This window comes from Pelobates fuscus, chromosome 5, assembly GCF_036172605.1.
Source record: "Pelobates fuscus isolate aPelFus1 chromosome 5, aPelFus1.pri, whole genome shotgun sequence".
In the NCBI taxonomy this organism is placed as follows: Eukaryota; Metazoa; Chordata; class Amphibia; order Anura; family Pelobatidae; genus Pelobates; species Pelobates fuscus.
Genome location: NC_086321.1, coordinates 276,808,710 through 276,824,643, shown reverse-complemented (window position 1 = coordinate 276,824,643; position 15,934 = coordinate 276,808,710). Strand labels below are relative to the sequence as shown.

The window sequence follows — 15,934 nt, the reverse complement described above, 5'->3', positions numbered from 1 at the left end:
CACCAATAGATCATATTTTTGTTTTTTATTTCATTTATAGTTTTTTTTTTTTTTTCAAGTGTTTCTTTCTCTAAACAGGGTGCAAATAGCTGAAGTTCTGTTTCTGTAAAAAAAATGAACTTTATTTTTCAAATAAATTATTTGCCTGCAAGTAAATCCGGGTTTTACTTTCTGTACCAGTGAAAATGAAGGTAATAGAATCACCAGTGACAATGCTGCCAGCTAGTGTATAGAGGAGGAGAGATCATGTCAGGCTATCTGATTTTTTTTCCCTTCAAGCCCACATCTCTCAGTTGAATTTGCATGGGGAGGGTGGAGCTTTTGGGTTAAGAATGGAGTGCAGTTGTCAATCAAACAATTAAAAAAAACTCTACATTTCCATCATCTAGCCCTCCTGGCAGGATTCGAAGTGGAATCTTAGAAGAACCAAGAAGCGGATCACACAGAGACTATCACCCAGGCAGCTGATCAGCATGAGCAGTAATCTGCATCCACGTCCTGGAGATAACACTGTTAAGGGTCCCCATGTAAGTAAGGAGCGATGTCCTCTGTGCTGTCATCAGATCTTTTGTGTCTCTTGCTAGGAAGGCCTGGTGTGATTGGGGATGCAGTGTGCATGTTGGGAGGGGGTTTGGATGGATGTGTACTATAAATGGTGCTGAGAGTAGTGAGTATACTGCATGCCACGTCTCTGCGATGTGCTATCATGACTACGTGCTGTTAGTGGAACAGGAAGGCTATTTTAAATATGAAACGGTCTTTTCCTGTTGTGTCAGAAGAACTGGGGAGGCACAGACATTGTGCTCTGCTCTGTCCCTTCCGTTACTGAGCTTCACTGCCTTTCAGAGCCATACACAATGGAACTGGGATTGGATTTGTTATATGTTACAATGTTAAAACGGGAGGAAAGTGCACAGTAAATTCAAATAAAATAGCGGGCTGTTGTATATGAAATAGGTAGGTTATTTTCTTTATGTAGTGTGATACATTTCATTAGGAGTTTGTAGAATATTACAACACAATTTAACATGTTAACCATACCCCACAGGCACAGGGACTCCCTCAGGCAAAGGAGTTACATGTTAACATTAAATGTATTCCTCTGGGGGGGACGTACCGTACCATAGAACGAATATAGGAGCATGTCCCTGGCAGAGAACGGGGAAAGTGTATTTTTTTAAGGGGCTCTGTATTTTTTACAATAAAAAGCAACCTGCTGCTGCTATGGCACTGAATGCATTGGTTTTATTAGTAAACGGATGTCTGTGACAGGCAGTGAGTTAAATGCCTCATGTATGGAATTCTGTCACCACTAGTAGTCTGTTTCGGGGGCAGGAGATGGGTTCAATGACCCCAATAAGTGGTGTGCTGTGATAGGGAGTGTTTCTGTGATAGTTGACGGGTTCTGGTAAATTAACACTGTTACAGGATTTTTGTCTCTAGCAATAAAGCAATGAAGCAGTTTAGAAAAACTGTCTTTGTTAGAAAATGGGTTACATGTCAAAATTACCGAGCTTACTTCTCTGACAGGAAAGTAATTACATTATATACCTGGGTGATATGTTTCTGACAAAGCTATTGTTTTTGGAGTTTATCTGTAAGGTATCACAGAGATATTTCAGGAAATGTCAACAATTGTCACCATAGAGGGGTCTGTTTCTGTGTGGCACAGGTTGGAGTTCAAGTGTCTTTGTTTTCTAATGGCCAGCTAGTAAAATGACAAGCATTGGTACTAAGTATTGCTTTATACCTTGGTGGATATGTATACTCAAGTGCAGCTGGTAGCAATGACATAATTGTGAATATGTTTTACACTCAGCTGTCCAAATAAAAAAAATGTTTCACTGTTTAGTGTTTATAACCCGCATGAAAACATGAATGTGCTTAACTATGCATTTTTTCATTGGGAGTATGTTTAAAAAACAGCTTGCTAAACCCGCAGATCTCTTGTCTGTTGCCTTTGCAAGCCCTCCCCTTCAAACCCAGACTGGACTTTCTGTGGTTGTCCAATCACAGACTTTCCAGTGGAAGGCAGGTGCTCGGGCAATTAACTGCCTCTTGAGTTTAGCTCCACTGAGCTAAACAAGCCAGGATGTAATTGGACAGGTTGTCTTATTAAACGCCAGTGGGGTGTAACAAGGTTCATTTTTAAAAGTATCAGTTTCTGTTGAAATCTGCATTTTTTATAAAATTAATAAGAGAGGATACACTCTTAATACATAAAGCACTTCAGTAAGTTGAAATGCTTTAGGGGTCTGGATTGTCCCTTTAATTATAGCCAGGGAGATTGAACATGCTGCTGTAAAAGGGATAGGAATTCCCACACTGACTGGCAGCTGTGAATGTGAACATGTATTTATGACTATGAATGTAACTATGAAATATACAGCCATCACGAGGGAAACCAATGCAATCAAAATAAGTTAACACAGCTTGGACTGTTGCTCTTTAATATATAATTAAACATAACTGACTACATATTCCTCAGTCTACCACACTATATTGGTTGTCCTGTGTAATGTCATAAATGTGTTTTTTTTCTGCAATTACATCATGGAACATATAATCTCATAATGAATGATGTTACTATAATGTTACTACTCTGGGAATGGAAACAAATGTTTATACAAATATGAAGTAAAATGTTGTCTAACTTCAGCCATATGTGCAATATTTGCATACACAAGAATATATTTGAATGTATTATGTATGATGTTAAAGGACCATTATAGTGCCAGGAAAACAAACTCGTTTTCCTGGCTCTATAGGGTCTTTGGGTCCCCCCCCCCCCCCCCCCCCAACCTCTGGGTTCCCCTCCTGCCGGGCTGAAGGGGGAGAAAGGGGTTAAACATTTACCTTTCTTCAGCACCGGGCTCCATCGGCACTGGGGACTCTCCTCCCTCTTCTGACATCATCCGCTGAATGTGCATGTGCGGCACGAGCCACACGCGCATTCAGTCAGTCCATAGAAAAGCATTTCTCAATGCTTTCCTATGGACATCCAGTGTCTTCTCACTGTGATTTTCACAGTGAGAAGCGGGGAAGCGCCTCTAGCGGCTGTCAGTGAGACAGCCACTAGAGGCTGGATTAACCCTAATGTAAACATAGCAGTTTCTCTGAAACTGCTATGTTCACAGCAGGCAGGGTTAACCCTAGATGGACCTGGCACCCAGACCACTTAATTGAGCGGAAGTGGTCTGGGTGCCTATAGAGCCAAAAAGCACTGCTTTACAAATGTGAGAAATTGTTAGAGAAACACTCTAAGCTCCCTAACCATTACAGCTTCCTGTAATGTTTATGTTGCCAGGAGTACTTCTGACCACTTCTGAGAAGAGCAACACTCAGAATTCTGAATCGCTAAGAAAATGAACATGCCCATCCATTGCATGATTCATTTGGGTTGCGATGTATCCACATTTCGATGTGGAGTTTGGGAATTTGATCACTCAATCGGCCCAAATTCTGACAAATTATAGTTTTGTAACAAAACAAATCTCCAAATCTAATGACCACCTGTGGAGATAGGGTTCAACACCCAGTGGACCCCAGGTAAGAGCCAAACTGTTCTAAAATGTGTGTGTGTTTGTGGGGGTTGGGGGGGGGGGGGGGCACAAGCTGTAATGGTTACAGTGCTTAAAACTTGGAGTGTTACTTTAAAGATAAATGAATACGTGAAAATATTGTTATATTCCTTTCAGACCTGTAAATCATCTTGCTCTTGTGTTGGATAAACAAATGAAAGTTCTTCTATTTTCTGCTTACAATGCAGGGATGGCAAACATTACAGATTGGATATGTTAGTGAAAATGAGTGATCCCTTAGCCAATAAATAAACTCTCCACGTACAATAATCATTATGGTGTAAGGAGTCTTTGGGTGCTGTACACAGTGCAGTATACTAATCGTTGGCCAACTGGGAAACACCAAAACTAACAGCCTCTAACGCTGATAATAAAATGAAAATATATTTCTTCATCACCTAAAAACACAAATAAAACACATAGTAGAGGAACCAGTGTCTAATGTGTTTCATACACCTTATCCAATTTGATCTATTAGTGAAAATGACTAATCTCATAATTGGATGTTATCAGACTCTTCAATCACAATAACCACTATGGCTCATTGTAGTAAGTATGGTGCAATCATTTTTTGAGTGCTGTACACCATTTTTGACTTTCCTTTTTTAATACAAATGCCATGGCTCTCTTGACACAAAACGTACAGCTCTCAGTCAAACATCTTGATAATGTGCAAGTTTCATGTCATCCATACAAGCTAGGATGACAATGACAAACTGTGAACACAAGATGCCCTATGTTCACTGCCTATCACAACCATACAAAGTTAGACTTATATGTATGGATAATGCAGTGGATGCTGCATGAGTCAAGTCTAATATCAAAGCACTCGAAAAAGCTTTGCAAAAAATGGGGGGGCTGCACCCCAATACTCATTCCACCACAATCACTGCAATAAGCTATGTTCCCCTTTAATAATTAGTGTGTAAACTTAAAAAAGTCAGGGACATAAGTTTGGAGGAAATAGAAGATTTTGTTCAGTTAATGTCAAGGGCTTTACAAATCGTTTTCAATCAACTAAAGATCAAGTGGCGTACACTTTACTTGCACAATCCTAGGCAACGTAAACTGTTTGTTGTGGAGGAAAATCTTCAAATCTCATTGCAACAAAATTACATATGTCACATTGTTAGTGTTAGTGGAACCTGGCATCCTACACAAAACCTTAGTCTAGTTTGGTGCATCACAACTGCTTTGATTATGAAATAATTCCCACTAATCTATCAAAGTATATTTTTTTATTGCTTATACTACTAATAATCACCCTGTTACAACTTACATTGTTTCAGATTAACTGAAATCTTAAAAAACATTGCGCACATCCGACTCTACTAAACGCCAGATGCGACTAAGGTGCTGGTCCATTCCACGATCCTTTCTCTCCTTGACTACTGTAATCCGCTTCTCAGTGGTCTTAAGTGCTCCCAACTTGCGCCGTTACAGTCCATAATGAATGCGGCGGCGAGGCTCATCTTCCTGTCTGCCCGCACCTCCCATGCCTCACCCTTCTTCAGTCCCTCCTGTGAGATATAGGGCTCATTTTAAACTTCTGTTTCTTGCTTTCAAATCCCTACATAATGCTGCTCCCACCTATCTATTCTCCCTAATACACAAGTGGCACGAACGCACCCTAGTCCAAGAGTGTGCGTGACGTAGTTGTGGTGGTGAAAGGGTTAAAGTACACTATTTGTCTTCACTAGACCGGAAATAATGACAAAATCCCCCTTTTTAACACCACCCACACTTAAACATAATAATATAACTGTTACTATTTTAACGCTGCCACCACCAAGACAATTTATAAATGGGGTGCCTTGCTCCCCCAGGTAAATCAACAATAAAACCCACCAAATATTACTTAGTACAATATTTAAGGAATTACAAAAATACTAACTAGTCTCTTTAGGTAACGTGATTCTTAACCAGACAAAGGCAGAACTTAATAAATGAATGTTTATTATGAACAAAGAATAGTCACACTGCATATAACAATATATGATAAACAAGTTATTTACACCAACAACAGATAAAAACAAAAAGGATAAAATACAGAAGTCCTAATTACTCACTGTAGCGGAGTAGCAGTATAAATTCAATAATGTTTTTAACAACCTGAGAAATGCTGATGCACATTTAGTAGCTTCTATGGCAACATCCAGAATCGGGAAATTCACAGCTTCCAGCAAAACATTGGTTACGGCTTTAAAAATCTTGGATTAGTAAATAACATTATTTCAATGGGGTGCCTTTTATATAGCAGTATAATCACGGTATCCCCGCTGGTAGTCAGGATAAAGCAGGTAAAACACAGGCAGCGTAATAATAATCCCTCTTTCCCAAGGACTAGATGACACAAAGTCTGGGAGCCAACTGTCAACTGACTTCTGTGGGGGTCCCAGCTTCAAAAGATGTAACCCTGTTGACCTCAGCAATAACATCTCTGTAATTTGTGCCATTTACTACACAAATTACATTAAAGGATAATATTCCAAGGGTGTAATAATAAATTAAGCACCCTTGCCGTGACAACAAGTATGTCCCGTCTAGGCCCTTACGATCTGCTGAAGACTTACGTCTACCCTCAGTCCGTACTCCCACCTCTGATGCTCACCTTCAAGACTTCTCGAGGGCTGCACCGTTCCTGTGGAACTTACTTCCCTCCTCCGTTAGATGCTCACCCAGTCTCATTAAAAACCCACTTCTTCATAAAAGCGTATCAATTAAACTGTTAATAGATCCAGACTGATTCCTCTCTTGCAACTGTCACTAGTTTAATACTATCCTTACCTTTTGTGTCACTTTACCCCCCACCCTCTAGCATGTAAGCTCATTGAGCAGGGCCCTCAACCCCTCTGTTCCTGTGTGTCCAACTTGTCTGGTTACAATTACATGTTTGTTCGTCCACCCATTGTAAAGCACTGCAGAATTTGTTGGTGCTATATAAATAATAATATAATAATAATAACATAATAACTGTAGTAAACAATTAGAAAAATAAAATTTAAAATATGAGTATGAGTGTGTAAATGTGTATGTGAAATGGAAAATGGTAACATAGATTAACCCCTTAAGACCGCAGGACGTACCATGCCGTCCTTATTTAGGCGGCTCTAAACGCCGCAGGACGGCATGGTACGTCCTGGGCGGTCTTCAGCCCCACGTGGCCGGCGGCACATGGCCGCTGCAGATCGCGGTCGGGGGGCATGCCTGGCCCCCCAGGCAGCCACCCTGTGCCTGGGGACCGCGGTCTGCAGCTTCCGATCGCAGTGACAGGCTGTCACTGCGATCGGTATTTACCATGTGTCAGCCGATTTTAAAATCGGCTAACACATGGAGCCGGCCGCGTTTTCACTGTGCAGATCGCGGTCGGGGGACATGCCTGGCCCCCCAGGCAGTCCCCCTGCGGTCAGTGACCGCGATCTGCAGAGTCTGATCGCAGGGAGAGGCTGTCTCTGCGATCTGAATGCAGAGACAGCCTCTCCCTGCGATCTGATCGCAGTGACAGCCTGTCACTGCGATCAGAGTTACTATGTGTCAGCCTATTGGCTGACCCATAGTAACTCCAATCAGGATCCCCCTGCAGATCGCGGTGGGGGGCATGCCTGGCCACCCAGGCACTCCCCCTGTGGCCAATTACCGCGATCTGCAGGAGGTGATCACAGTGACAGCCTGTCACTGTGATCACTGATCCTGTGTGTCAGCCAGTGATGTAAAATCACTGGCTGACACTGTCTCTGCCCCTCTCCTCCCCTATTAACCCCTTAAAGTAAAAAACAATAAAAATTAAAGTTAAAAATAAAATACACTTACATCATTTATATATATATTATATATATGAACTATATATAATATATATATATATATACGCACACATTTACACATACACTAAGTGTATTTTAATATTTATATATATATATATAATATATATAATTATATATATATATATTAATATCAAAATACACGTAGAAGGATATTGATTAAATATATACATAATTATAATTATATATATATATATATATATTATAATAAAAAATATGTAAATACGTAAAAAAAAAATTAAAAATATATATGTGTGTAATTTCGTTCTAACTGTATTTTGATATTAATATATATATATATATATATATATATATATATCAAAATACACGTAGAACAAAATAATATATATATGTATATACCCAAGTATATACGTATACATCACTATATGTATAACTATATATAAATAAAAAATAATAGTAAAAAAATTATATACATATATATACATATATATATACACACACGTGTATATATAATAATTGTACATATATATTTAAGTAATAATTTTACATAATTAGGTCCTTTTATTAATTACAATTTGCAGGACCTGCCTAACAACCCAGGCCGAAAGTATAGGGAATTTAATTTGCTAGCACTATATTTAACCCTATAACTTTCCAAGACACTATAAAACCTGTACATGGGGGGTACTGTTTTACTCGGGAGACATCGCTGAATACAAATATTTGTGTTTCAAAACCGTAAAATTTATTACAACAATGATATCGTCAGGGAAAGTGAAATTTATTGCATTTTTCGCACACAAACGGCACTTACACTGACGATATTTTTGCTGTCATACTTTTTACTGTTTTGAAACACAAATATTTGTGTTCAGCAAAGTCTCCTGAGTATAACAGTACCCCTCATGTACAGGTTTTATGGTGTTTTCAAAAGTTACAGAGTCAAATATAAGGCTTGCGTTTCAGTTTTTTCATAATGAAATTCGCCAGATTGGTTACGTTGCCTTTGAGACTGTATGGTAGCCCAGGAATGAAAATTACCCCCATGATGGCATACCATTTGCAAAAGTAGACAACCCAAGGTATTGCAAATGGGGTATATTCAGTCTTTTTTAGTAGCCACTTAGTCACAAACACTGGCCAAAATTGGCTTTCAAATTAGTTTTTTGCATTTTTCACACACAAACAAATATTAACGTTAACTTTGGCTAGTGTTTGTGACCAAGTGGCTACTAAAAAAGACTGGACATACCCCATTTGCAATACCTTGGGTTGTCTACTTTTGCAAATGGTATGCCATCATGGGGGTAATTTTCATTCCTGGGCTACCATACAGTCTCAAAGGCAACGTAACCAAACTGGCAAATTTCAATGTGAAAAAACTGAAAAGTGTAACATGCTATATTTGACCCTGTAACTTCCCAAAACACCATAAAACCTGTACATAGGGGGTACTGTTTTACACGTGAGACATCGCTGAATACAAATATGTGTATTTTATTGCAGTAAAAGCAAACAGTATTATGACATTCACAGTTAGAATGTCACATAGAACTAAGAAAATTTTAAAAAAATCATATTTTCTCACATTTTTTTATATTTTATTCATATTACGTTATGTTCCATACCTAAATATTTGATGTTAAATGAAAGCCCTGTTTCCCCTGATCAAAATGATATATAATAAGTGTGGGTGCATTTAATATGAAAGAGGTAAATTATTGTTGAACAGACATATAGTCAAAATCTGTGGTTTGTTTACATTTTTTTTGGTTCACAACTTGTACATTTGGCTGCGGTCTTAAGGGGTTAATGTATTCATTGCAATTTTGGTTTCAAAAAATGCAGAACTAAAAATGTTTTTAATTAAAATACAGACAGAGGAATTCAGTCCATCCTTCTAAAGATGTCACTAACATTCAGGATCCCCTTGCAGCAAGTCTGGACTTTTTTTGCCTTTAGCAGACAGACAGAAAGATTGATCGATTGATCTGCGTCAGGTCATCTCCATATCAAGAAGTTGTTCATTGTTCCCAGTAGTATGCATAGCCGTTGATCACAGTTCTGGAGATTTCATTTAGATAAATTCGCCAAGCTTTTATTAATTTCTTTGTAATCACTTGGGTGCCAACATTTCTGTTCTGGCATCTATAACCTGTTCTGCAGGCTTTTCAATGTAAACACTGCATTTTCAGAGAAAAGGCAGTGTTCACATTGCTGCCTAGTAACACTGCTAGTGGCCGTCATTCAAACGGCCACTGGAGGTGCCTCCTAGGCTAGTGCTCCATGCACATTCAGGGTATTCACACTCTGCATAACGACACTGAACATTCCCCATTGTGATGCATTGGTTCAATGCATGTCTATTTTGCCGCACATGTGCAATAGCCTCCCAAAGATTTTATACGGGATAGCATTGGATTGGCTGAAATCATCAAAATTGATTATCCCCCCCATGGAGATGGGGCCCCCAAGTTGAAACCAGCATGCAATTGGATAGGGGTCGGTAACCTTAACAGACACACTCACTGACAGAGACACACACACTCACTGACAGATAGACACACACTGAAAGACATACATTCTCTCACAAATTATTTATTTTTTTTCTAATGTAAGTCCACCCAGCCTTCGTTACCTTTGGGAGAGCTGGAGAGGATCCTTTATCTGGGGTCTAGTGGTGCTTATCTGATCCTGTAATCATCCTACATTTCCTGCTCTACTTCCTCCGGGGTGGAGTGACATCATAATGACGGCTCCCGGCATCACACCAGATTACAGCTCACTTGCCACCTTAGGGGAGCTGATAAAAACCAGGCTGACAAAAATCCAGGCGACCTGGTGCCTGGGATTTGCCAAGACCAACTATATATAACAAACAAACATGTTACTCACACACCATATATATCCATTTATACAACAATGGAATCACATACAGAGGTAGCCATAAATAAGGAAGTATTTTAGAATGAGGGAGGAGCGATGTAGTGTGGACAGAGCACACAACAAAATGCAGTTACGTCCTTATGAAGCTATTAAATGCATATAGTTTGTGTTGGTGTCTGGAGTGTCACTTTAATTAGCTGTACATTTACAATGACAAATACTTTAAAACACAAATACTTGGGTATGCCAAGCTAAATGGAGAGATGAAATTTGTATAATTCAGTTGTTTAACCATACCAATGTCAAAGAGGGTGTGCCTAAAGGGACATGCTATGGAGATGATCAAAATAGGTGATCCTGCCAGGAAAGGGCAAGGGATAACCCGAAGAAAGCACATCATTATGGAATGAATACATGACAGTCTGACTGGCCAATCCCAGGACATTCTTTGGTTTTTACTATATATTGGGGCTGATGTGTATTGTAGTCCTTGCTGCCGGCCCAGTAGTAATGGGAGTGAGCGCAGAACTTCTCTTTTTGTATTTGTATTTACTTTGTATAACACAGCCTGGTTACAATGCTGCCGCCCATCCCATGTGTTCCCTATTAAGGGTTAATAATTATATAGGGGTGTATATAAAAAATACCCCTCTCTGTCTCATTAGAGATATCTTTGCCAGAAGCTCAAGGAAGCAGGCTGAAGGGTCAGTGTTAGGACCCGCTAAGGGAAGGTCTGCCTTGACGTAGGCAGGCGGGCATTCCCTCCAATGGCCATTGGAGCAACTAAATGACCTCCATTTGTCTAAATATACATGTGGTAGGGATTAAGGAGAGTCTCTATGCTCCATATCTGGTGGGCCTGTCCTAGAATTAAGCCCCTTTGGAATATTACTTTTGATCTGATATATAGGATTGGTGGTTTACGCTTAGAACATAAAGCTGAAATTGCTCATAGGCAATAGGCCCATTTAAAAAAAAAAAAAAAAAACTTTTTTTTTTTTTTTTTTTTTTACACACTACTCTTAGGTTTGCCACCTGACTGGTATTTTACTGGCACAGACGGTATTTGAGGCTGTCTGGCCGTGCCAGTATTGCGGTAATTGCAAGAAAAATAATAATGCGGTAATACCAGCAATACAAATGCAGGTATTTTTTCTCTGAATAAATGGAGATTACTCTGCAATACCAGCACCGGCCAGTAGGGGTCACTGTGTGTGGAGAGAGGCAGGTATAGGAAGTTACAGCATATCCCTACCTCTCTCTACTACTCACTGATCCATGAGGGAGCAGCAACACAGCACAGAGTCCAGACAACAGCTCTACAGTAAGTGAGGTATGGGGGGAAAGATAGTAGGGACACATGGGGACACTGAGACACTAGGGGACACTGAGAGACATGGGTACACTGAAATATTACTTTTGATCTGATATATAGGATTGGTGGTTTACGCTTAGAACATAAAGCTGAAATTGCTCTTCTTCATCTTTTTGGTACAGAAATAAAAAATAATTTGGGTATTGGTATTATACATTGTTTAATGGCGACTAAAATCTTAATCGCAAGACTTTGGAAAAGTACAGAGATCCCTACTAGAGACCAAGTTAAAGCCCAATTATTATACCAACTTGAGATGGAAAAAGGGCTGACCCTCATGAACGACCATATTAATGCTAATAATATGACGTTATACTCTAACCTTATTGACAGGAAGCTTGCTTTGTATACATAGTTCAGGGCCGGATTAACATAGGGGCTGATGGAGCTGCAGCTCCAGGCCCAGGCCCATGGAATAGGCCCATTTAAAAAAAAAAAAAAAAAAACTTTTTTTTTTTTTTTTTTTTTTTTTTTTACACACTACTCTTAGGTTTGCCACCTGACTGGTATTTTACTGGCACAGACGGTATTTGAGGCTGTCTGGCCGTGCCAGTATTGCGGTAATTGCAAGAAAAATAATAATGCAGTAATACCAGCAATACAAATGCAGGTATTTTTTCTCTGAATAAATGGAGATTACTCTGCAATACCAGCACCGGCCAGTAGGGGTCACTGTGTGTGGAGAGAGGCAGGTATAGGAAGTTACAGCATATCCCTACCTCTCTCTACTACTCACTGATCCATGAGGGAGCAGCAACACAGCACAGAGTCCAGACAACAGCTCTACAGTAAGTGAGGTATGGGGGGAAAGATAGTAGGGACACATGGGGACACTGAGACACTAGGGGACACTAAGGGACATATGGGGACACTAAGGGACTAGGGAACACAGACACTAGGGGACACTGAGACACTAGGACATATGGGGACACAGACACTGGGAGACCTGGGAACACAGACACTTGGGGACACTGGAAAACATGGGGACACTGAGACACTAGGGGACACTGGGACACATGGGGATGCTGAGACACATGGGGACGCTGTGAGACATAGGGACATTGGGAGACACTGAGACATTGGGACACAGAGACACTATGTCCCCAATTCTCCCAGTGTCCCCATGTCCCCCAGCCAGTGTCCCTAGTGTCTCAGTGTCCCCAAGTCTCCCAGTGTCTGTGTCCCATGTCTCTCAGTGTGCCTAGTGTCCCCATGTGTCCCTATATGTCCCAGTGTACCCATGTCTATGTCCACAACTGTCCCCATGTCTCCCAGTGTCCCCAAGTGTCTGTCTCCCAGCCAGTGTCCCCTAGTCTCCCAGTGTCCCCTAGTCTCCCAGTGTCTGTGTTCCCATGTATCTGTGTCCCTAGTGTCTTAATGTCCCCAAATGTTTCAGTGTACCCATGTCTCTCAGTGTCCCCAAGTGTCTGTCTCCCAGCCAGTGTCCCCTAGTCTCCCAGTGTCCCCTAGTCTCCCAGTGTCTGTGTTCCCATGTCTCTGTGTCCCTAGTGTCTTAATGTCCCCAAATGTTTCAGTGTACCCATGTCTCTCAGTGTCCCCAAGTGTCTGTCTCCCAGCCAGTGTCCCCTAGTCTCCCAGTGTCTGTGTTCCCATGTCTCTGTGTCCCTAGTGTCTTTGTGTCCCAAAATGTTGCAGTGTCCCCATGTCTCCCAGTGTCTGTGTTCCTAGTGTCTCAGTGTGCCCAGTGTCCCCATGTCTCCCAGTGTCCCTATATGTCCCAGTGTCTCCATGTCTATGTCCACAACTGTCCCCATGTCTCCCAGTGTCCCCAAGTGTCTTTCTCCCAGCCAGCGTCCCCTAGTCTCCCAGTGTCTGTGTTCCCATGTCTCTGTGTCCCTATATGTCTTAGTGTCCCCAAATGTTTCAGTGTCCCCATGTCTCAGTGTCTGTGTCCCTAGTGTCTCAGTGTCCCCATTTCTCCCAGTTTCCCTAAATGTCTCAGTGTCCCCATGTCTCCCAGTGTCCCCATGTCTGTTTTGTTCCCGGGTCTCTCAGTGTCCCCATGTCTCTCAGTGTCCCCGGGTCTCACTGTGTCCCCAGTATCCTAGTGACATGGGGACACACTGAGACATTGGGACACTGGGAGAAATGGGGGCACTGAGACACTGGGAGACTAGGGGACTGGGCGACATGGGGACACTGACACTGTGATACATAGGGACACTGAGACACTGGGTGACTTGCGAGACTGAGACACTGGGAGACAGGGAGACATTGGGAGCAATCCATCTATACAGCAGAATCAAACTGTGAGTAGTTTGTTTGTGATTTTACAGAATTTTCTCTGATGTCACTCCTTGTATTATACAAATGATTAAGGCTGTTATTTTTTCAAAAGAAAGGTGGCAACCCTAACTACTCTTCACATACTCTTGCTTAAAGGAGCACTACAGGGTCAGGAACACAATCATGTATTTCTGACCCTATTATGTTAAAACCACCACCCTGGCCCCTTCTTGCCTCCTTAAGTATAGTAAAATATAACTTGTATTCAAGTCTGCAGCTGCTGGCTCTGCCTCTGAACTGACTGTCTGCTGACATCATCAGAAGTGGTGGTCTGAGCAAATTACAATACTTGCCCATAGGATTGGCTGAGACTGTTAACTAGGCAGATCAGGGGCAGAGCCAGCACAAGTCCAACATAGCCCTGGCCAATCAGCATCTCCTCATAAAGATAAATTGAATCAATGCATCTCTATGAGGAAAGTTCAGTGTCTGCATGCAGAGGGTGGAGACACTGAATGGCAGTGCTGCACACTAGGCAGTACTGCCCCAGGAAGCACCTCTAGCAGCCATCTAAGGAGTGGCCAGTGGAGTTATTTTCTCTGAAAAGACAATGTTTACTGCAAAAGGCCTGAATGGAATGATTCTACTTACCAGAACAAATACAATAAGCTGTAGTTGTTCTGGTGACTATAGTGTCCCTTTAAGTTTGGAAGCTTAAGAGGGATGTATGGGAACAAAACCTGTGTGGACTGGCTGACCATAAAATTAATTGAGGTAATGCTGTTGGTCTCTCTAACATTGTGGTATGTCCCCTCCTTTCTTCTACACTCACTACATACATCTTTTCTCTGTCTCAGACTGTATACCAGGAACTTCTGCCTGCTAGTAAGAAGATAAGGAGACAAGTGGACCAGCGAGTGCTAGGGGACAGTCCTTAGAAAGCATGGAGTGAGCGCATCATTAGACGCATTTATGTCAAGCTCAGAATGCTGCCAGCATAGTATGCCCTTAGTTGGCCAGCCTGCAGGATTGGCGGGCAGCCTGACATGCATTCATGCCAGGCTGTCCTTCAAATTCTTTGGACAGACATGCCCCCTTTTTGGGCATGTTCTCCCCTTTTGGCAGGTCTGGTGACGTGATTCGCACCAGTGGCCCACCCTTTTACCCCGCCCATTGACTTCCTGCTTCACTGGACACTGCTGTTGGGGGGTATGGATTTACTTGAAAGATGAAAGCATAAATTAGAGAGAGATTAGCATAGAGTATGTGTTTTCTTATAGCTGCATCCTATGAGTTTCCCTCCAACACCATCTCCATCAGATACATGACGCTTGGGAGGTATGACCGTTTTAGTGTTTTTGGTCGATAAGATTCTGTAAATAGGCCCATCATAATTATCAGCACCAGGCCCACTGGGCTCTTAATCCGGCCCTGACATAGTTGCTCAAGAGGTGATAATTGCCAGTCTTGCCTGAGTGTGGTGTTCGGGGGATAGTGTTTGCGGAACCATGACTATTTGTATGTACATGAAGTTCAGGGTTTGTGGTACTTTATGTTTAGTCTGCAGGTGTGCAAATGGGATCAGTTTGTTGTTATCTACTATCTGGTGTAGGGATGTGTTGCCAGACTTGGCCCATTCTTTGGCATTGAATTGGGGTATGAGTGTTGTGAGGGCTTGAAGCTTCGTAGCTGGTGACGGGTGGGGTGAAGGCCATGATTTGGTTCTATTTGTTTCCCATATGGACAAAGTTAGCCTGGTGGTTGGCAGCATTTCTTTGTATTTGGATCTAATGTGTCGTGGTATCCAGATCACTGCAGTTAAATCGTTGCCTTCTGTGTATGCAGCCTCTATTTTGAGCCATTCTGGTTGTGGCTCTTGATGAAATGCCATAAGGGAACTAAGGATCGAAGCTGAGTAGTACGTGTCAAGGTGTGGTGTCCCTGAACCCCCTTTCTTGAAAGTTTTATATAGTGTGAATGCCGCCACCCTCGTTTTTTTGTTATTCCATATGAATGCATTGAGCATGGCTTTTGTGTCACGTAAGAACATTTTGGGGAGGTTTATG

General features: G+C 41.5%; 1 protein-coding gene across 1 annotated transcript in view; it reads left to right on the top strand.

Moving 5' to 3' along the window:
* The first annotated feature begins 292 nt into the window (after positions 1-292).
* Positions 293-15,934, top strand: part of GNE (glucosamine (UDP-N-acetyl)-2-epimerase/N-acetylmannosamine kinase) — a 45,849-nt gene continuing 30,207 nt past the window's right edge. The window contains exon 1 of the mRNA XM_063457276.1: positions 293-527. Within this exon, the coding sequence (XP_063313346.1) occupies positions 474-527 (54 nt within the window). The 5' untranslated portion in view covers positions 293-473. The remainder of the gene's footprint in view (positions 528-15,934) is intronic.